General features: G+C 43.5%; 2 protein-coding genes across 4 annotated transcripts in view; both read right to left on the minus strand.

The window, feature by feature from the left end:
- The window catches only part of rhbdl3 (rhomboid, veinlet-like 3 (Drosophila)), a 43601-nt gene extending 39076 nt beyond the window's left edge, over positions 1-4525 (minus strand). Inside the window, exons 1-2 of the mRNA XM_061830588.1 lie at positions 4378-4525; positions 2371-2394 (exon numbers count right to left, since the gene is read on the minus strand). Of these exons, the coding sequence (XP_061686572.1) occupies positions 2371-2394; positions 4378-4497 (144 nt within the window). The 5' untranslated portion in view covers positions 4498-4525. The remainder of the gene's footprint in view (positions 1-2370; positions 2395-4377) is intronic.
- Positions 4526-9208: 4683 nt separating this feature from the next.
- Positions 9209-24554, minus strand: rhot1b (ras homolog family member T1). 3 transcript variants are annotated; one of them, XM_061829115.1, is made up of 20 exons: positions 24177-24554; positions 23329-23387; positions 23138-23219; positions 22738-22781; positions 22602-22655; positions 22256-22308; positions 21435-21543; positions 20813-20914; positions 19572-19670; positions 19387-19495; positions 18270-18390; positions 17643-17727; positions 17272-17417; positions 15982-16082; positions 15717-15847; positions 15485-15568; positions 14456-14578; positions 14177-14379; positions 12576-12698; positions 9209-10892 (listed from the first exon to the last, which is right to left on the minus strand). In XM_061829115.1, exons 1-20 carry the CDS (start codon positions 24211-24213, stop codon positions 10775-10777), a joined length of 1983 nt encoding a protein of 660 aa, XP_061685099.1. In that variant the 5' UTR covers positions 24214-24554; the 3' UTR covers positions 9209-10774. The 3 variants fall into 3 exon arrangements, 2 of the variants coding, with proteins under 2 accessions (XP_061685099.1, XP_061685101.1); XR_009796323.1 differs by lacking the exon at positions 12576-12698 and adding an exon at positions 13263-13381 and having other exon boundaries at positions 10758-10892; XM_061829117.1 differs by lacking the exon at positions 12576-12698.
- Positions 24555-24675: the final 121 nt, after the last annotated feature.

Genomic DNA, 24675 nt, shown 5'->3' on the forward strand with positions numbered 1-24675 from the left:
CACGAGACAGGCAGCCAGCGTCGCTTCGGAGATGCAGGCGAGGCCGCCGCCGCACCAGGGTCACACTCCCTCCCCCTCCCCCTCCCACTTGACAAATGGACCAAGTCATTGCGAGACAAAAGAGAAACCGCCGTGAATAAAAGAGCGGCGGCGCAGTTGGAAACGACGCGCCGTCGGACCGGGTGTCGACCTCGCCGCTCGGACACTTTTTCACACCGACACTTACGCCGAAGGCACATAAAGGAAGACTTAAGACCTCTTGTTGTACTCGTGGAGTACCAACACAAGGGTAACCCCCTCCCCATCATCTTTCCTGTAATCCCCTGTGACCTCACGTCTTTGCAAAAAAACAAAAAACAAAAAGGCCGTCTCACACCTTTAAATCCCATGTGCGCACACAAACAACACATTTCAATTCATGAATTCAATTGTGTGGGGGCCCGGGGCAGGCGGGTGGGCGTGAAGTAAGAGGGGTCCATCGCCCGTCTGTCAGCCCGACCTGCTCCTCGCATCGGCCGGTCTGTGTTTCCCTCCCTCGAGATCATTACCGCGCTGGCGTGGCCGACGCGCGCGCGTCAACCTAATTGCATCATCAGGGTCAATGACATAAACACACGCAAAATATTCACCACGTTGTGTTTGTGTGTCCCGCAAGTGCTCACTGCAGCGGCTTGCTTGGACTAAAGTCAAACCACCGGGTCCGCTTTTTAGCGTTTAAAGAAGGATTTAAATCGAGCGGCGTGATGCGCAGTTTTCATCTAAAAATACATTTGCCTAATGAGCCGAAATGAGAAGGGACCCGGTGGGGGGGGGGCAAAAGCGAGCAGAGACCTAAACGCGTTCGAGGAAGAAGACTGCTGTACCGACATGGGATGGCGGAAAAAAATGTCGACCGGCTTTGCGGTGGATAGCTGGACTTTGAAAGGTGAAATCGATCCAGGTTTTGGAAAAAGAAAATGCTCTTCTAAAAAGTTATTTTGTAGCATACATCATTTCAGCGAACAACAAAGCCACATGTACTTGATATCAAAAGCCCCTTTTTTAAAACACGACGCGGAAAACCCAAAAACCCAGAAAAAAGCTAAACGATGCATATGATGTCGAAAAGGAAAAGTTTTTCTTTCTCACCCTTGTTTGCCAAAAGAACAATTTGGCACCTTTTTTTTTTTTTTTTTTTTTTTTTTAAAAATCAGACAATATTTTAAAGTGTGACATCGTGGAGCAGCTGGTAAAGTGTTGGCTTCACAGTTCTGAGGACCAGGGTTTAAATCCCAGCCCTGGACCGATAAAAAAATAAAAATAAAAATAAATAAAATTATGCAATAAAAAGGAAATACAAGAATTTGCTACAAGAAATCTTAAATATTTTAAAAACTGCTAAAAATAGTACCTTTGAACAGAATATATGCATAAAAATTTGAAACTAGAAAATAAAAGTACATTTTAAAAATTAGTGGACTTAACGAAAATAAAACTTTCATAAATACAATCCAAAAAATAGATAAAAATGTTCAAATCAAATTAAAAAGGAATTGAAATTTAAATTAAGAAAATAATCCAAACTTAAATATTATTATGCCAATTTTAAAATTCACAGAAAACTGATTTTGTACAAATAATGACCATTTTAAATATTAAATCACTGGTGAGCAAGGGGCAGTATGGTGGATAAGCTGGTGAAGCGTTGACCTCACAGTTCTGAGGACTCGTGTTTGATCCCGGACCCCCCTGTGTGGAGTCCGCATGTTCTCCCCGTGCCTGCGTGGGTTTTCTCCGGGCACTCCGGTTTTCTTCCCACATCCCAAAAACATGCAACATTAATTGGACACTCTAAATTGCCCCTAGGTGTGATCGTGAGTGCAACTGTTGTCCGTCTCCGTGTGCCCTGCGATTGGCTGGCAAGCAGTTCAGGGTGTACCCCGCCCCTTGCCAGCTGGGATAGGCCTCGGCATTCCCGTGACCCTCGTGAGGATAAGCAGCTAAGAAAATGGATTGATGGATATTTTGAAGCAGCAATTTTGTGGATATTTAATTTCTTTAGTTTAGTTCTACACTACATCATGAGCGAGGAAACCGGATTTCTGATATTACCTTGACCAGCGGCGAATGTCCACATCGTGAAGGTTGTTCCAACTTTGAGGTTCACACAAACGCACCATTTGGAAAATACACCACCAGTTATTTACAGTCCAAGCGAGTCCCATAGAGTTAATGCGCGCTCAGCCTGGACGTTTAATGACTTTAAAATCAACAACCTGCTGACCTTCATCAGCTAAAAATCAACATTTCGCTCCGGGCAGATAACGCAAGAAGTCAGACGCAGGACGAACGCCAACGGGTGGCGCAAACAAGAGTTGAGCAGTCTCGTACCTTGTCGAAGAGCTCCTTCCATTTCTGGGGATAAAAAAAGAAGGGGAGGGGGGGGGGGTAGAGAGGGAATTGAGACGCGGGTACCAGTTTGGAAAGGATGATACTAAAAATATGATCCTAAACATGCCGTGCGCGCTGGGCTATTACCTAATCATTGTGTTCGCTGAGCTGCAGCCGAAGATAATATGAAAGGGGGCTGCTCTCATTTCTGCGAGCAGCGCCTCAAACTTTTCAAATTAAACGACATCGTTTGCGTCTCCTTGGGTTGTGCTTGGAAAAACGTTTGCGTAGTTTGAGCACAGTCAAAAAGCCAATTGGAACTAAAAACTGTGAACAAACAAGATCCCGCCCAAGATTTTGGGACGTGGCGGTGGGAATATTTTAGGTGTTCATACGGCTAGAAAAGGGTGGCAAAAGTAAATAATTGCCAACAAAATGTAGTGAGAAGATGTGTTTGTAAAATTATGCCACACTTTGTGATCATATCTTTATATACAGTTGAGATTTCTACCCCAATATGTTTTTAACAACTGTAAACCATTACAATAAGACTGCAATGGTCTTTTTTTTTTTTTTTTTTGGCATGATGTACCCTTGTTCGTTTCCAAGTAAATTCTTTTGTATGCACTTATTCAAGAGTGTTGGAGACATTTTTACATCAAGATATAGAAGGAGAAACTTGGATTTTCCCGACTGTACGCAGCGGAGTTCGCCACCCCTCGTGCTGTACAATAAATCGAATTTTACTCGTAATCTAGGGAAGTAAATTAGCGCCACCAGGATTTGAATTTGTCTTTCTTACTCACGTGACATTACATACTAAGAAGGCGTAACTGCGATTGGCTGGGTGTTCGGTTCTGACCTGATGTAACCCTGCCTGGAGGCACAGACGGTGAATTTCAGACAGCAAACTGAAGCCAGTTGAATTGTTAACATTGAAAGGTTACACTGAAATACAACTATTGAAAATGTGATCACTTTACATTTCAAATTGAAATCCTGTTTTCTGTGGCATTTCAAATTCAAATCCTGGTGTTTAATTTACTTCCATAGTAATCACCATTTTGGATGCCGCAACGAAATTAACCCGATCATCGCCGATGTTTACAATAAAAAAATGGAGGGGCGTGTTAATCGCGCACCTGCTCAACTAGTAGTCAGCCAACCAGCAGGGGGCGGAAGCATGGCTAAGGCTTCATTAAGCCGCCAAAATGACTTTCAAGCGCACCATGCGACCAGGCGCAAACGTCGCGGGCCGCACGTCGCTTGCTAAATCACAACAAATAATTGAAGATGAGGAGCAAGTGTCAAGTGGGATCAACATTCGTTGACTGGACTTGTTCTGAACTCGGGGCAAAAGACAAATAATATAGTACCGTATTTATTGAGGGACCCATTGGTAAATTTTAAATTGATGGGCCACTTTCTAAAATTACTTGGCACTCATTCTAAAAAAAAAAAAAAAGAAATTTTTATTAATCAATTTATTTAGATCATTTGGCACTGAAATCTGTTGATTTTTTTTGGTAGAACTGAATAGTGCGAGAAAAATACAGATGTTTTCCCAAATATGATGAATAATCACGATTAACAACAACTGTGATTAGCATTTTCGCCATAACGTTGCAGCACATATTCATTATGATTAAAGTTAGCTCAGCAGCACAATATTCATCTTGCCACCAATCACAAGAACCAAATTAATGCTCTTCTCGTACGAAATAACGGTGGTCCAAATAGGCCTACTGAAAGCAACCAATAAAAAGTGCAGCATTCATAGAATTTAGTCGAATTCAAGATAGCAACCGATTGCAGTGATTCGAAAGGAAATAAAAATCCAAGCAAGCCGGTCACTTTCAACATTATTTTTTTAATTGTCATATTCGGATCTGCCGTTATTCTTCTGACAATGGCAAAAATAAAATGCGCGCGGTGACTTTCTGAGCAACATTTTAAAACGAAGTGCGCCAATACTTTTGTGCACGTGTCAAATTGACGTCTACTCACGTCTTCGGGAGCCACCGGCAGAACGTCGGTGCTCTCCAACACTTCGATCTCCTCACCCTCCGCGTTGGCCGCCACCGCCGGCGAGGAGGTGACCGGCAGCTCCCGGTTGCCTCCCGCCATCCCGTCCGCTCAGCCGCGGTTCCTCACCGGCGACTCCTCCGCATGGCTCTCCCCGCCGCCCCGCCTCACCCCCTCCAACCCGCCGCCGTGGCTCCTTCGTCGGCGTCACTTTCACTTGACCGCCATGGTCGTGAGGTGAGTTCAAGTGACGGGGGAAAACATCGGACAAGAAGCCACTTCCACAATCGCTGGAGGAAGTTGACACGGCCGCGGTCGAGGGGAAGCTGGGTAGTCCTGATTAGGAGAGGACGTAAAAAAAAAAAAAAAAAAAAAAGACATAAAATAAAAAGTCCAAGTTTGGGAAGCAGCCCGGGATGCTGCGCAACAGCAGCGAGGACGCTGAAAGAGAAAAGGGAAAAATGACATCATCGAATACAGCTGCGAATCCCACGTTAACACTAATTGAGTTCAGCTTCAGTACAACCTTTTTTTTTTAAACCAGCTTCATTTTGCAAGCAGTCGAGCTCTCATTTTTATTTTTAAAGTGCGTCACAATACCTTAGTTGCGTTTGTGGCCGCTGGAAGCGTCTGCTTTGTCCGCCTTGTGGAAGTCCCCACAAGCGGCGGTGGTGACGGGCTGGCTGCTACCCGCTCCGTCCTCCTCCGCCGTCGGCTGGTTCGGCTCCGGGATGCTCCGGAGGACGAAGGGGAGGGGGAGGGGGAAGGGGTGAGGATGGGGGTGCGGGAGGGTGTCTGCATAAAAAGTACCTCTGCCATCAAGCGGACGAACATTTGATTGCGCTGCCTGTCACTAAACGTCACTGGCATAGATAGCAAAGCAAATTTATTTCATACACGAGGTAACTCGATGTGCTTTACATGATTAAAGATATTGGAAAACAAAGAGATAAAACATTTAAAACGGGATAAAAACATTAAAAACGACAAACAAAACATTAAAAAAGACAATTAGAACCGCATACAGTGCAAGAAATATGATCAAAAAGTGGACATATTCGAAAAAGCATAAGTAAAAAAGAAGCGTTTTCAAGCTGGATTTCAAAACATTCCCACTTGGGGCTGACCTCACCTCTGTTGTGTGCGGCATCATAGCTAAATTCTGCTTCGCCATGTTTGCTTTGGACTCTGCCCTCCACTATTTGACCGAGTCAGTCGATCTCAGAGCTCGACTGGGTTTGTATACCGTAAGCATTTCTTTCATGAATTCAGGACCAAAATCATTTAGTGATTTACAGACCAGTTAGCAGAACTTTAAAATCTATTCCAAAGCCGACTGGAACCCAGTGCAAGGACTTTAGGATTGGAGTTATACGCTCTGACCGCTTTGTTTTGGTCAGAACGCGAGCTGCAGCATTCTGAATGAGCTGCAGCTGTTGAATGCTCTTTCTGGAGACTCCAGTCAGAAGAGCATTACAATAGTCAAGTCTACTTGAGATAAAAGCACGGATGAGCTTTTCCTGGTCTGCTTGACACATACAAGACTTCACTCGAGATATGTTCTTCAGCTGGCAGAAGGCAGTTTTTGTGATCGATTTGATATGGTTGTTGAAAGTCAGGTCGCAATCAATCAGAACACCGAGGTGTCGGACTTGGTCTTTGGTTTTTAAAGACAGAGAGTCCGGGTGTTTACTAATTGCAATTCTCTTTTCTTTATTGCCCAAAACAATTGTCTCAGTTTTGTTGTGATTTAGTTGAAGAAAATTTGGGCTCATCCACATAGAACACCAGACACCTCCCGCCAGCTGTTCCACCCCGCTTGGACCCGTTTCTTCACTTCCTTACCACGCTCTCCATTGCTCTGTATTGTTGACCCAGAGTATTTGAAGTCGTCCACCCTCGCCATCTCTTCTCCCCGGAGGTTCACTCTTCCTCCTCCGCCCCTCACATTCACCCATATATATTGTTTTAATTTGGCTAATCTTCATTCCTCTCCCTTCCAGGGCGTACCTCCATCTTTCTAATTGTTCCTCCGCCTGCTCCCTGCTTTCACTGCATATCACAATATCATCTGCGAACATCACGGTCCAAGCGGATTCCAGTCTAACCTCATCCGTCGGCCTACCCATTACTACCGCAAACAGGAAGGGGCTCAGCGCGGATCCCTGATGCAGTCCCACCCCCACCTTAAATTCTTCTGACACACCTACGGCACACCTCACCGCCGTTCTGCTGCCCTCATACATGTCCTGCACTATTCTAACATATTTCTCCGCCACACCAGACTGGCGCATGCAGTACCACAGTTACTCCCTTGGTACTTTGTGTATTATTTAATGATCGGCGATTGCATTTGCCAAGTACCTTTACGTGTTCATAATGTTACAAAGTAACTCTAAAATAAATGTTTACAGTGTGAGATCGCATATTCGGCACTGTGTAATCCTCCTTTAGAAGCTCAAAGAGTTACCATGCCTGTAAATTCCGGGTTATTTAGGGGATTTTAAATTACCCTTAGGTGTGCTGCAAAAACATATTTTAAAAAATTCATCACGTGTTAACTGTTCAGACAAGCACCCACACATTAACTGGAGACGTCCCCCAAGGATAATAGTGGGGTTGCGCGCAAGATGTGACAAGGATGAGCTCTGCGTGTTCATCAACACCAGCAGAGTCATACCACAGCCTCGATTTCGCTATTAAAAAACAAAACCCGTTTCAAAATGGCAGCATAGATATAGCACAAAAAACGCAAGTAACGCGATGCAATAAGCGAGATTAATTTATTTACGGGTGAGCAATGCTTGCCTGTGAGTTTGAATGCATAGTTTAACGTTGAAAAAAAAAAAAAAACTGGAGACGGTGGTGGTAAAAATAGATGTAGTTTGGAAATGGGAAGACCGATGGGCCTGAAGACGGGCCTTAATTTAGAACTCAGTACTGAAATCAAACACCCCCCCCCCCAAAAAAAAAAAAAATTGCTTGTTCACCTGAAAAGCGAGACATGAAAATAATCTGATGCAATGTTCAAATTACTGTTTACATAACACAAGCACAGGTTTGTTATTTATTTTTTTTCAGAATTGCATGTCCCACAGCCTACAGGTTGCCCACCCTTGCTTTGTCTCGACGAGGGGACGCGTGAAGGTGTTGATGGCGCGCATAAGGGTCCCAAAACCTTCTCGGATAATCAATAAATCTGCAAAAGGTGCAAAATTGCAAGTTTGTCTACATTAACATCAGCAGAATCCTTTTAATTGCTTTTAGATGACTTTAGCTTCCATTACAGGCAATGCTGCCATCTGGTGGTGGGAAAAAAAGCTGCACAATATATGATTTTGGTCAGTTTAACTACATTTAAAGTTGAAGCCAGAAAATTACATAATTTTTTTTGGTCTCACTGTCTGAAGTCAAATCAGGCTAAACCTCTCCCGAGCTTTGGGGTTCGTCTCGCGGCCCCGCGAGGACTCCCGATTCCTCCCACATTTGATTCGCTGAACCAGACCAGAAGAGTTTGAGAAGATGCATTTATTGTTCATTTTTCGGGATGCGGTCAAATACATCCGAACGCACCTCATGGCAAGCAGTCGGACGTTACGGGCTGACGTTGGCGCGTCTCCTCCGACGAGGAAGTTCAGGCGAGACTTCGAAAGGGCCAAAGGAAAGCGACTAAAATGCTTTCATTTGCAACGACATAGCACAGTAATTATGGAAAGTAATAAATGGAATGTGGTCAGAAATGATAAAACATGCAAGCTTCTAGTAGTACATCGTAGATGTTATATGCCCCATCCCCACATTTGGCCCAAAAATGGGGAAAACAATTTTTTTTTTACACTATCAGTGCTTAAGTATCATGTCAGCTGGTCGGAAGGCCAAGCGCGCACACACACACAAACAAACACACACACGCATGTTATTTACAATATTTACACTATCATTAATCTGAGTTTTGCATCTCTCACACAGCTTGACAAGTGCAGTCACCAGGAAACCGAAAAAGTTATTTCCGGAACGCGTTCGTATAGCATTTCATACGCTTCAGTCAGCAGCTTCCCGTTATATTCTTTCAATATGAATATAGATATTTTTTTTCCTTTTTACACACAAACACAAATCAGAAATATTACACTTTGAAGTAGAAAATTAAATATTGGAACTGGGTTTTTTTTTTTTTTTTTTAAACGCACTGAAGAGCAGCGCATCTCGGATGCACGAAATTGACAAAAGTATTGGGACACCTTCCCAGCATTATTATCATTTTGTCTTAACTGCTTATCCTCACTAAGGTCTGGGGAGTGTCTAGCCTATCCTAGCCAGCTTTGGCCAAGAGTGGGGTACACTGAGTCAATCGCAGGGCACATAAAAAAATGGCTATTCACACTCACATATACACCTATGGACAATTTAGTCTTCAATTAATCTACGTGCATGTTTTGAGGATGTAAAGGAAACCGGACTGCCTGGAGAAAACCCACACAGACGGGGGCGGGATTTGAACGCCGGCCCTCAGAACTGTGAGACAGACGCTCTAACCAGCGGCACGACGCCAAACCTGTAGCGCGTTGGCCTCACAGTTCTGAGGACCGGGGTTCAATCCCTCCCGGTGTGATGGTCTGAGCGCGACCCGTGCTGAAAAGTCTCCTTGTGATTAATGCGCATGCGCGCATATTTTGTAAACTTTCGGCTTCAACATGTGCCGCTCAACTTGTCGCCGATGTCTCAGAAAGTCGAACGCAGCGAACGTACATATATGTGCATATCTTTTTATCAACTTTTGTTTTAAGGTTAGGTTATAACGTATGTTAGCTCCCTCCACGTAGAAGAAGGGGAACTATGAGACCGGGTGATTTCCCAGTAAGCGTCTGCTCCGTACCCAGAGTTCCCCTGTTAGTAACGCATACGCTTTCCTCACAAGGAGACTTTTCAGCACGGCGGAGCGCTCAGACCGTCACACCGGCGCTCCCTCTGTGGAGTTTGCATGTTTTCCCCAGGCAGTCCGCTTTCCTCCCACATCCCAAAAACAAAAGACTCTAAATTGCCCCTAGGTGCGACTGTTGTCGTGTCTACCTGTGCCCTGCGACTGACTGGTAACCAGTTCAGGGCGTACCCCGCCTCCTGCCCGATGACAGATAGGATTGGCTCCGTCACTCCCCCGACCCTCGTGAGGATAAGCGGTTCAGAAAATGGATGGATGTACATGCCCCCCCCCACCACCGCCACCACGCCTTTAGCAAGCATTGCACATCTGTCGCAAACGGCAGCTTCAAAAGAGTTGCGAAAGCATATTACTGCTCCCGAGTCTTAATCTGTACCAACGCAGCATCTCTTGTGACACGCGCCGCTGCAATATGATTGGCCGACAAAAGGGCACGAGCAGACGGCGCGTCAATCCGAGACCGCGGGATTCATAACGCGCGCGCCGTGGACTTGCCACCATCTTGGCTAACTATGAGTTCCTCGTGATATGAACCAAACTGAATGGGTTTTCCCAAGGGACATCCGTCCATCCATTTTCTTAGCCGCTTATCCTCACAAGGATTGCGGGGAGTGCTGGAGCCTATCCCAGCTGTCAACGGGCACGAGTCGGTGGACACCCTGAACTGGTCGCCAGCCAATCGCAGGGGACATGGAGACAAACAGCCGCGCTCACAATCACACCTACGGGCAATTTAGTGTCCAATTAATGTTGCATGTTTTTGGGATGTGGGAGGAAACCGGAGTGCCCGGAGGAAACCCACGCAGGCACGGGGAGAACATGCAGACTCCACACAGGCGGGTCCGAGATTGAACCCGGAACCTCAGAACTGCTGATCCAGCGTGCCGCCCCCCAAGGGACATATTATGGGAAATTGATGTTTTATTGCTAGTAGACAATAAAATTTGTGGTTTTGCACAAGCGGCACTCGATCGCTCGGTGGAATGTCGACGCGGTGCGGCATTTGCGTTCGCCGACGTGTCCGTGTGCCACGTGCACACAGTGAAGTGTACAAACTGCTGGCCCCAAACGTTAAAATGCTTTTATAGTTCTTATGGATACAATTACTCATTAATAATTTCACTAAATCCTGATTCAATGTGAGCCAAGCAGTCTAAGGGGCGGGATGAGGACTTCATTAGACTCCTAAAACGGGCTGATTTCAGCAAAACGAGGAATACAGAGTACAAAATCCCCTCCAAATCTTGAAATTTGCGGTATTTCTACAAAACCGTGCAACAGACCTGAAAATTATTTTAAACGGTGAGAATTTTTTTTTTAAATATACATTTCCCTTTAAGGCTCTAAAGGGGTCGAGCGCGCCCTGAGCTTATTGCTTGTCCCAATACTTTTGTACACGCGGCGTGCACGAGAACAGTTCGCAGGCGCTCACGAGTGGCATCACCGCGCTTTGAGCAGAACTCGGTACATCGCCAAACCCAGCAGGGCGCACACGCTGGCGCCCACGCTCGCCCTCAGCCAGAAGGTGGAGCTTTTCAGGTCCGCTTGGCTCACGTGTCTGTGACAAAAACAAACAAACAAACAAAAAAAAAGTGTGTGACGTCATCACCGTAGCCGTCACGGAATCGCTTTGGAGGTGTATGATGAAAGGGGGGGTGCGCAAAAAAAAAAAACAAAAAAACGGGATGACGTAGGGAGAAATAGACATCAGTGGCTTGTCAAGGATGAAAGACGCTTATGAGGTTGCGAAAGCAAAAGGACGACAACGGTTCGGCGCCAGTCAGTCTGATGAACAAAAACAATAGCAACCTAAGGACAATAAAAGGGAGAATCAAAATAGAAACACTTTCAATAACTCATGCGGACAAAAAAAAAAAAAAAAGTACAGAGGGAAGAAAAGGACAAATGAAAGAATGCGATGGACAGCAAAAAAAAAAGGTTAATTAATGCTAATTTGTGCTATATATATTTAATACTTGATGACCCCCTCCAAGTTGGTTCTCTTTTTTTTTTGTCTTTGTTGTGTTCAACTTCCCGTTTACGCTGATTAAGGCATTAATCTGGGCTCTGGATGAATAAAATAAAATCTACATTTCGTTTTTTTTTTTTTTAAACCACAATGATATCCCCGTCTGTTTTTCTTGGTTTAAAACTGAATTATTGCTTGCAGAATATCTTTGGCAATGCGTGTTGAAAGCTGAATGATGCTCTCAAACAGTTTTAAGGTTAATATGTTGCCTCCTATATTTAAAATACAGAATTAGCTTTTTTATGCACTGCATTGTCTATGCTTTCATCCTCGATCAGGCTGTGCCAAGGTGGAATTTTAACATTCTACAACATCTCATCCTGTACTTTTTACTTTGGCTTCAGACCAGACCTTTTTTTACTCAAAAATAAAAAAAAATAAAAAAAGGAAATTTTATCCAGTTTCACCACTTTTTTTTTTTTACTTTTACAATTATTATCAAGAGTAAACATACCCAGCATGTCTAGCTCGTCTTTGCTCTATGTTGCCCAGACTGTGTTGCTAACTAAAAGTGCTGGTTTGTAATTATGAGTGTACCCCTTTAAGAGCCAAAGGGGGGCGGAGTCGGGTAAACAAGGAAGTAGAAGTAGTCTGAGCAGCAGACCTTGTGCTTCCGTGTTAAAAAAAAAAAAAAAAAGTCAGGCTGTGGTTTACTGCGCCGCATTGTTTTAAGTGCGCAGTTGCGTTGGTCTGGAATTGGTTTTTTTTTTTTTTGTTTTGTTTTTTAATCCATGCAATTTAAAAAGACGGAATTCCACCTATAAACGGAAAAATTACAATCTGATCTGTATTTTTTCACAAAATCTCAGTCCAAATATTTTACACATGAGGTCATTGTTGGATGCACAACAGAAACTGATTAAATTTCTTAGTATGGAAGACTTTTATTTTTGTAAAAATATATTTACTCTTATATTAGGACCTTTTAATCTTGTTCAACTCACATTTCTATTTCCTTCCTGTAAGAGTGCAACATTCTAACATTATATAGTAACGTTACACCTTTATTACCACATTCCTGTTACATTGTCATGCCCATTGGATTGTCAGCGATCATTAGATTTTGTTCTCCCCGATCCAGAAAAAAATGTAACTAATCCAACATTTTAAGCTTTGGAGGAGGTTCTCTTGTGAAGTCGCTTGTTTACAAGTATGGAAGTGAAACCAAAGAATGACGTATGGACGAGTAAAGAGAAGATAGCGGACTAGGACCTGCGGAGAACCACAGCGTGGAGTTTGGCTCTGACCGTCTGGAGCAGCTCGGAGTTGAGCAGGTTCTGACACAGGCAGAAGGTGCAGCGGTTACAAGTGCACATGCAGCGCAGTCGCGCGTGGCTGAGGAGGAAGACACACAACACGCAGACACGCCACAGGAAGAAGCTTTTAAAACACCAATCGTGGAGAAATTTCCCACAGAGCTGCCACCAAAAGAAGGGAAGTCGAGGTGATAATTAAATCAAGACATCAGTTGCGGTTCAGGCCAAGGAAATCCAGTTCAGTCAAAGTGTTGATGCTGCCTGCAGGCAGGGAAGCCTCGGGGGGGGGGATTCGATCCCGAGCACCGCTGTACCCGAGAGGCAAAACCCGACATCGCCGCGGGCTAAGTCGAGTGCGCCGACGCGTCAAGCGAGGGACGCGGGAAAGTGTTGACGACGACAAGACCGGACAAAAAAATATGACCGGCTGGCTTGCTGCCGATACGCACGCGATGACAAAATGTCGGAAGCAAAGTCAGACTTGAAGCAGTTGCTTGGTTGTTTTCTGCCATGTGACATTCCGTACAATTATGGAATATAATGTATGTTTACGCAAATGTTTATGGACCAAACTGTCAGGGTCTTTGGACAATGACATATCAAAGAAAAGTTGTAATATAAAACAACGTAGTAGAATACACACTTTGTTTGTTTTATCCATCCATCCAACTGTTTTCTTTGCCGCTTATCCTCACGAGGGTCGCGGGGAGTGCTGGAGCCTATTTCGGCTGTCAACGGGCAGGAGACGGGGTTCACCCTGAACTGGTCGCCAGCCAATCGCAGGGCACATGGAGACAAACAACAGTTGCACTCACATTTACACCTAGGGGCAATTTAGAGTGTACAATTAATGTTGCATGTTTTTGGAATGTGGGAGGAAACTGGAGTGCCCGGAGAAAAGCCACGCAGGCACGGGGAGAACATGCAAACTCCACGCAAGTGGGTGCGGGATCGAACCCGGGTCCTCAGAACTGTGAGGCCAACGCTTTTTACCAGCTGTTCCACCGTGTCGCCTTGGTTGTTCTAGTTTCAGGTAAAAATAGACCGAACCGAATATAAAAATCTGTCCTGGATGTCCCGCAAATATATATATATGAATATGAGAGAGAGAGAGAGAGAGAGAGAGAGAGAGAGAGAGAGAGAGAGCCCTATCTAGAAAGATTATAGATAGATAGATAGATAGATAGATCTAGAGATAAATTATGATTAGATTATCAATAGATAGATATTTTTTTGTCTATGAAGGCCAAGAAAGAAGAAAGGAAAATAGAGAGAAAGCAATGAAAAGAGAAAATGAGATTCAAAACTGAAATATTAAGGAGAGAAAACACAAGAGAGCAATTAAAGCGAGAAAGAAGTCAAAAAGGAATGGAAAAAAATGAAAGTGTAGATGGATGACTTTGACTATTTCCTCATGGACGTTTTTGGGGCTTTCTACGCGAGGAGCCGCATTTCGTAAATTCAAGCGGTGCAACCAATCGCGTCATCAGCTCCCTGTGAGAAGAAAACGCCGCCGTGCTGGAATTCAACGCGCGTCGGTGGCGTGGGCGCACTTACGGGTACACGGCCATGGTGCTGAGTTTGGTATAAATGTCTCTGCCGGGCGTTCCCGCGGTGTTGCAGGTGAAGGACTGCGGAGGGGGCATTTTGTGCCTCCGACAGAACTCCAGCGGAGTGCAGCCGTAAAACTGTTTGGTCTCGGGCAGGTCCGACTTGGCCGCAATCATCATGCAAGGGATCTTGCAGTCTATGAAGTATTGCTAGAAAAGGGAGTGTGTTCGCTTCAGGTGCTGGATCAACCAGAGACTTTTTTTTTGGTTTGCAGAGAAACTGTACCTTGAAGACTTTGGCGCAGTATTCGAAAGAGTACGGGTTGCTGACGTCATACACTAAGCAGATGATGTCACAGGCCAGGTCGGCATCAGACAGGTAGTCCATGTCAGGGAACGCTTCATGAAGCTGAGAACGCACAAGAAAAAAACAAAAAATTTCATTTGTTCTCAACAGACGGACATCTTTTCCTATTAAAATGAACAAAAAAAAAGCAACAAATCCTTTCCAGCCTTCCCCCTGGCACCCCCAAAAAAAGTCAAAATTGTTGTCATGTGTCTTTTAATGAGGGAAAAAAAATCAAGACAGACAGACTGATATACTGTTCTTTGAGATGGCTCAACTCCTCTCAGCTCTTCAGTGCAGCACTAATAGTAGTTCTCATAGGATAGAGCGCATACGTGACCATATATTGTCCGTCTACATATGTTGCTATACCATTTGTGTTCAGTTCATGGATTAAAGTGCTTACAGCATCGCAACAGATATTATTTAGCATTAAGCTAGGGCAGGGGTCACCAACGCGGTGCCCGCGGGCGAATAGTAGCCCGCGAGGACCATATAAGGCGCCGGCGAGGTATGTTCTAAAAATACTATAGGCCACAAATTGTTACTATTATTTGTGCTTTAAATTCTTAATCTGATTTTCTTACGTGAATTAACATGTAAAAATACCTGTAATGTCATTTCCTACAATAAATTAAAACAAAAATATTTTATGTACGTGTAATGAACTGAGTCTGAAATTTGCCACAAAAACGTCACGCAGCCCTTCATACGATCGGTGCTCACGAAGAGGCCCTCAGCCTCAAAAAGGTTGCTGAGCCCTGAGCTAGGGGAACTGAAAGACTAAGCTAAATGGTTGGCTTAAATACACATGGCGCCATTACAGGTGCCAAACTACACGCGCTACGCGACGGTTCAGCCACACGTCGCTCGGTTTGAGCCTTAAATCTTGCAGCTGAACAGTCATTATTTGCGGCTGCATTATGATATTGCACAAAAGACGGCCATGAATCTTATAGTGACACTTACAAGAAGGTATTTCTCCTGACCGTAAACAAAGGTTGTGCTGATGGCATAGTAGGATTTATGTTCCTCTTTGATCATTTGCTGGTGCTGAAAAAAACAAACAAACAAAAAAAAAACAAAAATAAGAACAATCACACATTAATGTAAATTTATTAGATTACTTTGAAAACTCAAACCACAGTGACAAATGGCTTTTTTTATTAGATTCTCATGGCTGACACTTTTTGTGGTTTACCATCAGGTTTCTCCCCAGGAAGGCTTGGAGGAAGCCACTCTTCCCGCTGCCAACATCTCCAAAAACGTTGCAGCGGAAGACGCCGCGTTGCGTCTGCTTCTTCTGCAAGTCAATCTTCTTATCCCTGGTCACTGCGGGGGCAAGCGCCACGTACGCGTCACAGGATTACTTTGGAGAGGTCCCGTGCACGTCACATGCGCGCAAGTCTCACCACGGCGCAGCAATCGTACAAGAATAAACCTGAAGATGTGTTGCTCCACTTTACCTGTAATTCCTGCAGCTTGGGACTCCTGCTCAGCGATGATTGAATAACCGAGGTAGCCCAAATACTCCAGGCAACGCTGCACATCCAGATAAGTTGTTAACCTGGACCAATAAAATAAATAAATAAATAAATAAAATTACGGCATATTTAATATAGCAATTAATAATTCTTTAGAAACAAGACAATGGAATATGAAATACAAATACTGGGACTTCCACGAATAAACAAAAACTAAAATAGCTAATAAGTTATTTTTAAAAATAAACAAGGATTTGTTACATGAAAAAAAATATATAACATTTTTTGAAAATGATAAAAATAGTACCTTTTAACAGAATATATGCAGTAAAAATGAGTAAAAACTAGAAAATAAAAGTACATTTTACGTTTTAAAAATAAATGGACTTATAGAAAATAAAACATTCATGATTTTGCACAAATAATGATCATTTTAAAATTCAAATAAATTAATTAAGAAAATACTACAAATAGATTTTTTTATTGCTACGCCAATTTTAACAACCACACAGAACTGTTTTTGCACAAATAATGACCATTTTAAGTATTATATCACTGGTGAGCAAGCATGCTTGGGCATAAGGACCACATTTAATTTTCCCAAACGGGCAGGAGGGCAAAGCAATTTGTAGTTGAGGTGAAAAATTAGTTTTAAAAATTTAAATAAATAAAAAAATAAGCGATATGGTGGAGCATCTGGTTAAATTGTTGGCCTCACAGTTCTGAGGTCCAGGTTCGAATGCCGGCGCCACCTGTGTGAAGTTTGCATGTTCTCCCCGTGCCTGCGTGGCTTTTCTCTGGGCATTCCGGTTTCCTCCACATCTCAAAAACATGCATGAATTAGAAATTCTTAGGTGTGGTTGTGAGTACGATTGTTGTCTGTCTTTAAGTGCCCTGGGATTGGCTGGCAACCAGTTCAGGGTGTGCCCAGTCTCTGCCCTTGCAAGGATAAGCGGCTCAGAAAATGGATGGACGGATGGATAAGAACAAAATAGTTTAAAAATACAAAATACACTAATTTAGTAAAATGAAAAGAAAAGCATAAAATGCCCATACAAATGATCTAAAATGATTTCACTAAATGTTTATGGAATTACTTCCCCCCCCCCCCAAAAAAAAACAAATGAATAAATAAAATGTAAAAATATTGCAAAAACTCATGAAATGTTGGGTGGGCCGGCTAAAGGATGAAGTGGCTCCTATGAGGCCAACGGACCACATTTTGCCCGCCCCTGCGTTAGCTACAGCCCATCGTGAAATGACGCCACTCACGTCCACTGCGAGAGATAACCCTGGTACGTGATCCAGCCCTGCTCGCTGGTGCACACCGTGTTGTTGACATCAGGACCCCAGGGCATGTACGGAAAAACATCAAACAGGTCTCTCAGCTCCTCCGGCGACAAGGCACAGTCACGGTCCTGACATAACACGGAGCACAGCGTGTCATTTACTTCCAATTCTGTCGCACTTTCCCCTCTCTAAGCTCGTTGCTAACTCTCCTGTCAACAAGTGAAATCAAGCCTCAGCAGGGAGCCAACACCGGCTGCAGTCGGTGGGGGGTACTTAGGTCATTGACAGTAATTCAGACTGAGCAGCTTTTCAACGGCCAAAAAACACACAGAGCCAACGCTCGGGGATTATACCTTGTCATGTTTGTCGAAGACGCTCTGCAGGAAGAGGTAAGCTGTGTGGTTGAGCTCTGTGGTGCAGTCGGGAGGAACTTTCAGCCTGAAATCATTTCACGATTCAAAACAAATGTCAGAGTACATGATAAGAAGGGAGGGAAATTACTGAAAGATGAGTACAGTGAACTCCCCTTTTCATATTTCGATATATCCACCTATTACGTTTATTTCTGTCAAGCCCAAGATATTTACTAAAACTTCCGTAATGCGACAAAATGGCACGGCGAAACTATGTTTAGCCTGGGTTGCTAGTAAGAGTTACGAAGTCTTCGCAGGATGTGCACGTACATCGAATACAGCAGCGCCTTGTGATACGAGCTCAATTCATTCTTTGACCACTCTGAACTCAGTGCATCTATTGATTTTCCCCATTCTATTTTAGCATTGAGCTAGTGGAGGCTAAATGGTTGTGGTTGCTTCGCTCTATTGTTACCAATTTGGGATTGAGTGTAAATGCTAGCAAGGTGGTGATGAAGTGGAATTTAATTTCTGTCCCTAAACATACTGACAGAGAATTGTCGACGCTGGCCAAAAGGCCCAGAACGCTCACAGTCGTCCCCCCTTCACGATAACTTGGAGACATACGGGGGAAAGAGGTAGTCCTGATTGAGCTCCAGGTCGTCGTCGTATCCGAACCTCCTGAGCACCGTCCACGTGGTTTCGTGGCGACCTCGCTGGATGAACAGCGTGTGGAGGAACAGGAACCCTGGAGAAGGAAGTCAAAGAAGCGTCACAGTTCAGATGCAGAGTAACGACGAGCGCGAGATGTGACGGACGGCTGGATGGAATTCCACTATGAGGTGCGGTGGGAACAGTTTCATGCTGGCGAAACGGAAAAATGAGGTTAGGTCATTTAAACGTGCTCTTCCCTGGCTCATGCGCCACCGAATGATGCTTTGTAGAAATTGTGTTTACAACTGCGAACTAACAAATAAAACGAAAATGACGCGGTCGAAACATTTTTCAAAGTGCGGCGCATGTACCGGTAATGGTATCTAGGCTCCCTCAAGTTGTACATAAAAGACTCACTGCCCAAGTACAGTTTAGAACTTTTCGTACTACTACTCACATTTAATGTTGGTTGTCAGGAATGCGGGACTTGGACAGCAAAGTACATTTTGGTGTAAAAAGTTCCAGAACCAATGTACGAAATCGAATGTGTTCAGATCTCCATGTTTGCAATTTGAGCGACAGCACATCCCTCCAACCATCCATTTTCTTAGCCGCTTATCCTCACTAGGGTCGCGGGGAGTGCTGGAGCCTATCCCAGCTGTCAACGGGCAGTCGGCGGGGTACACCCTGAACTGGTCCCCAGCCAATCGTAGGGCACATTGAGACAAACAGCCACACTCACGATCGCACTAAGGGGGAGTTTAGGGTGTCCAATAAATGTTTCATGTTTTTGGCATGTGGGAGGAAACCCGGGTGCCCGGAGAAAACCCACGCAGGCACGGACGGGGAGAACATGCAAACTCCGCACAGGCGGGGCTAGGATCGAACCTGGGTCCTCAGAACTGTGAGGCCAGCGCTTTACCAACTGATCCACCGTGCCGGCCATATCCCTCCAAACGTTTTTTTTTTTTTAATGGAATCAGTAAATAGCTCGTAGCAAAAAGCAAATTCTACTAATAACATAACCTGGTGCCTTTCGTTTTGTGCATGGTAGAAATAAACACAACCTCCTCGTAGTGTGTGTACCAACCTTTTAGAGTAAGTCCATTGTCGCACACTCCATCACTCAAATTCTTCCTCACAACATTCTTCACATCCTCTAACGCCTGCGGCTCCAGTGGCATGTTGAAACATGTTTTCTGCGTGGGCGCAAAATATAATCTTTATTTTCATTGCCTTATTTCATCGGAACTGTACAAGCGAGAGTGTATTTACCTGAAAGAAGTTGAGCTCATTGTCATTGAGAATACCGTCGTTGTCCAAGTCGGAGACTTTGAAGATTCGGGTCAGCGCTTTTACGCAAAGTGGCTTCATCTGGGACACAAACAAAACTTTATTAAGAATTGACATTTACAGTCAACCCAGTCGAGAAGCGGTGGGCACATTTTTTGTGCTCAAGAAAGGCATCTCATTTTTTAAAACTGAAAGATGGGCAAGGTCATGTAGATCAGAGTCAAAAAAATAAATAAATAAAATGGAAAACGTTAAAATGTGTATGCAAATATGTTGATAGTAATAAAATTATTCAATTTAAATGTAATTGTTTTCAAGCAATTATTTAACATAAAAATGTGTCCATACGTAAAGAAATAAATATTTTTCTGTTTATTTTTTACAAAACAGAAAATCAATTATTTAGTGAAATAAATGATTAACAAAAAATAAAACATACATTGTAAATATCTCTTTTTAGGTGAACGCAGCTAAATTAAGGGAACAAATATCACAAGGCTCTTGCTTGGGGCGGATCACACTACTTCCAAAACAACTGACATTTTTGTATCATGCTGAGAGCTCAACTACTGTTCTAAACAATATACAGTGATGCCTCGGTTCTCGATCACAATCCGTTCCAGAAAACGGTTCGAGAAATGATTTGTTCGAAAACTGAATCGATGTTTCCCATCACAATGAATGGAAAAAGAAATAATGCGTTCCAAGCCTTGAAATTTAGCCCTTTTAAAGCTTTTTCTTTAGCTTTTCCTGATAATAATCTTCATAGTAGAAATACATGTATAGTTTAAATACTTTATATAATGAAATAATTTCAGATATATATTTTATTTTTTTGCTTAAAATGTATGCTTTACAAGTAGAGTACGCTAGGCTGGGAGTGCATTGTCGTATCTGTCGTGCAGAATAACTTTAAGGGGGGGGGGGTTCGATTGACAATAAAACCTGTCGTGGGTCGGTCAGCTGCTTGCGCCGCGCGCATTATGTTATTTCGGGGTTTTTTCGGCAGCGTGGGAATTCACAACAAAGCATCAGCTGGTCTGGCCGCGGCAATATGTTACTTCCTGTTTTTTTTCGGGTGGCGTTCGACTACCCATTTTCGTTCGAAAACAGAAGCAAAAAAAAAAAATCTAAAAACTTTCTTTCGAATACGGGTACGTTGGAGAACCGAGGCTTTACTGTAGTTCCTGGCTTGTCATGTATTTCTTAACGGTGGCACTTACGTCTTTTTTGTCTGGACAGTAGAGGGGGCTTGTGGGGTGAAGGACAGCCTTTTGGGCGTAGTAGAACAGCTCCGAGATGTTCTTCAGATTCTTTGCTGAGCACTAAAAATGAGAATGACGAAGAATGCTTTCAAAGGCCGGCTGATTATTTTGCAGCAAATGAACCTTGTAGCCTCTAAAGCCAGCGGAATCACACTTGACTCGGCGTGGGGGAAGAATACAGAGTGACAGCGTAATGCAAACATTATCTCCCCCAGTGCGTGTCCACGTGTGTGCATTAGGCCAGACAGGGTATTAAACAACAGGATCCGTCTGAGCACCGTGCTCTGATTATCTCGTCTGCGAAGACGCAGGCGATAACCCCAAGGTGGGAAATCTTTTGAGTACCTTTTGTAAACTATTTAAGACGGCATACAGAAGAACAGCACAGGCTCGGTCTGTAAAGTTGTGGTGTTCCCAGCACGGGAAATTCAGTGTTCTCAAAAAATATGCAGAGTAGACCCCCACATACTTTGGGTCGACAGGGACCGAAATCAACCATGAATTTTACACAAATAATCGGACATCACGTCGGTATCGTTTGTCCGCTCGCGCTCCATTGTCAGTGCGAAAAGTTTCTCACCTCGACGCAGGTCTCAATCTCACTGTACTGGTTCATAACAGGCAGGATGGTCTCCATGCTGCTGTGCTCCACCAAGTCTGACTTGTTCCCCACCAGGATGAGAGGAACCCTGGACAAATAGAAACACACATGGAGGTGGGAGGGAATCTGAATTTTAAAAAGGGACGTACATATTGCGGGAAGTTGACTCTCCGGGGTGCCCCGGCCACCTGTCAAGTGAAGAATTAAACAACCATGTTAATCTTCGGTTATCTGCCAATTTGTGAAATGGGCGAGTGAGTCACGCAACAATGGGGCTAATTTTCATTTTCTGCGCGTCACATGCAGTGTTGTGTATGATGTGCTATGAAAAAGCTTTTCTCATTATGGGGGCTCCCTTTCTTCCCATCGCATACACTCTATAGTCACGAGGCTCATGGGCTGCCCCTGGCCGCCATGCCAACGTAGGTTTGGCGAAATGTGCTAATTTCACTTAGACAAGTCTGTGTAATACTTGTTCCTTGTGTGTTTTTTTTTTTTTTTTTTTTTTTACAAAACCTCTCAATTATTTAAAAAAAAAAAAAACTTGGGAATTTTTAATAAAAAAAAAAATCTGTTGAGAATAATGCTAAGTTTTGGTTGACAATAAAAAAAAAAAATTGGGTTCATTGCTGTGCTCGGTTGCTGTGGTAAAAACATGACCGCATAATAGTGACAAAATTTTTCTCATTCCGTATTTATTTATATTTTTATATTACATAGCTTCATGAGCGACGCAAAAATATTAGAAACAAATCTCGACGTGACGCAATGCAGTTCTAAATCGACACTAATATGCACACCTGCTATCCTTATCTGTGTTGTCAAGAATGAGGGGGATCCAGTAGCTTGTCACCTGATGGAGGGATTAAAAAAAAAGATCAATAACATTTCCAAACGAACTCCATCCATCACCCATCTGTTTTCTGCAGCCTTTATCTTCATTGTCACAACTGTTTCACCAATCTAATGTGTCCAGGAGCAAAGTTTGACTCCATTTTCCCAGTGAAACAGTGCCAGGCAGTCACATGACCACACAAAATTTCTGTGACCCGATTCGGATGAAAACTGTGAGGCAAATGTGCGCGTCATTAAAGCCTCGCTATGAGCATCGTGATCAATATTATCATTACCTGGCGCAGAACTCACCTTCTCTATCGACGTCTTATTGTTGACGGAGTACACAATGCAAATCACATTTGCCTAAAGGAAGAGAGACAGGCGAGCCATTTAGTGTCAAATTTTATTCCACACAGAAGAGACAAAAAAAAAATAAAAAGACGACCTTTGAGAGCTCCTGAAACAACTGCTCATCAGTCTGCTCGGCTTCTGCACAAGGAAGGTAAATGCAGTATAGTCAAGAAGGGCGGCGGTGATGGCGAAGTGTAACGATAACGTAAAACCAGAAACGGAATTTATAGCAACCCATACAGTAAATTCAATATTAATTGCACATATAGACTAATTTCACCAAGCACATCCTATTTAGTATGAAGCTGCACAACTAGTGTGAAAATTAACCAGATAAGTTTACACACACACTGCCTGTTGTCCATTTTTCATTACATGCTTCAAACGGTGAGGTGTTTTACTTTATTTTAGTTTTAGTCCAAGTTACACAGTGAATTTTACAACTAAATACTACTTAAAACATTGCCTGCGTGGTTCATAAAAGTTTCTATGACCTGAATAGTCGACAATGTGCGTGGGGACTCTCTCCGGAGTGACATCTGCGGGTATGGTTATCTCCTCAGCTCGGTACGGAACCTGGCAGAACACATTCACGTCACTTCAACGGCGAGGTTGAGCTCTTCCCATGAGGCCGCACATGCTCTCCGGGAAGCCGAAGCCAGCCCGAAAAGTTATTCATCCCTACCACAGTCGGGAACTCCTCGCTGACCAGAGACATGATGAGAGACGTCTTTCCCACCTTGGCTGTGAAGCAAAACAATACAAGTGAGGATTTAGAAGCCATTGCACCAAACTACACCATCAGTTGCCCGATACGTTTTGGACACTTTGACAAAATACCACCGTCGGACCAAACATAATATCATATTGTGAATCTCGTGTCCTCCAAAGCCCCTGGAAATGGTGTATGCATATTTATTTTTGTCTCTTTTTTTTTAACATATTGAACCTCCCGAGCACTTCATTCATTCATTCATTGCATGACGTCTCATGACAATAATTACAGAGATTTAAATTTTTGTCTTTCAAATTTATTTTACTTACCTACAATAGAGTAAATGGTATTTATTGAATAGCAGCAATCGGAATGTAGACAAGATTATTACAGGAACGTATTTGGGGAAAAAAACTGAATAAATGACAATTCAAATGTTTTTAGTTGTGTACACAAAAATACATTTTGTGCACACTTTTGTCCACGTATTTTAAAATAGTCTTGGAATTAAAAAAAAAAAAGAAGTTTGTTTTGTGTGCTGTTGCAACTGTGCATGAAACAATTCACGTTTTACATGTAGTAGAGTAAAACAAAACTACTTATTGATATACTGAAGAGGTCTTGCGCTATCCAAGTCTGCACAGAGCAACATTGCAAGGCGTGTTAACTTGAGTGTAATCATGTCCTCAAAGTTATTAGTAATGCCCTGTTATTGCTAAGAGTGAATGGGATGCTCACATTTCATGAGAGCACGAGGCATGCATTTGATTTAGAGGGTCGCCACACATCAGTGAAATGAATGGGACAGCTACACTCACGTTCCCCAACCAGCAAGATCCTGACGTCCTTGCGCATCGTCGCCGGTGTGTCGTTCCCCCACGCCGCGGCCGCGCAATGTGTCACATATGCACATGTATGCGTCCCGTGGGCAGGCGACAAGGATGCTCACAGCCCGGCTAGCAGGACCGCTGCTATAGCTAGCCGCTACGTTGTCTCCACGTTACTCAAATGTGAAACATCGGACAGGAAGTAGGAATAAAATAAATGAAATTGTCGTATTATAAGCTATCTGTGCGGTGAGGAGGGAGTCACAATGATCCTGGCTGCGAGTACGGTCAGAACTCACTCAGCTGCTAATCTACTCTGGCAGCATTAGCATGCGGTAACTAGCTAGGCTCTTTGGCCACGCCCCTTCAAGTCAGCTGACCGAGAAGGGTGCCAAAGATCGTTTATTGACGACATATGTGCAAGACTTTTCCTCTTTCTGTTGACGAAAATACTGCAGATTTCTGTCACTTCTAATGTCGATTTTCGATT

Source organism: Syngnathoides biaculeatus, chromosome 9, assembly GCF_019802595.1.
Source record: "Syngnathoides biaculeatus isolate LvHL_M chromosome 9, ASM1980259v1, whole genome shotgun sequence".
In the NCBI taxonomy this organism is placed as follows: Eukaryota; Metazoa; Chordata; class Actinopteri; order Syngnathiformes; family Syngnathidae; genus Syngnathoides; species Syngnathoides biaculeatus.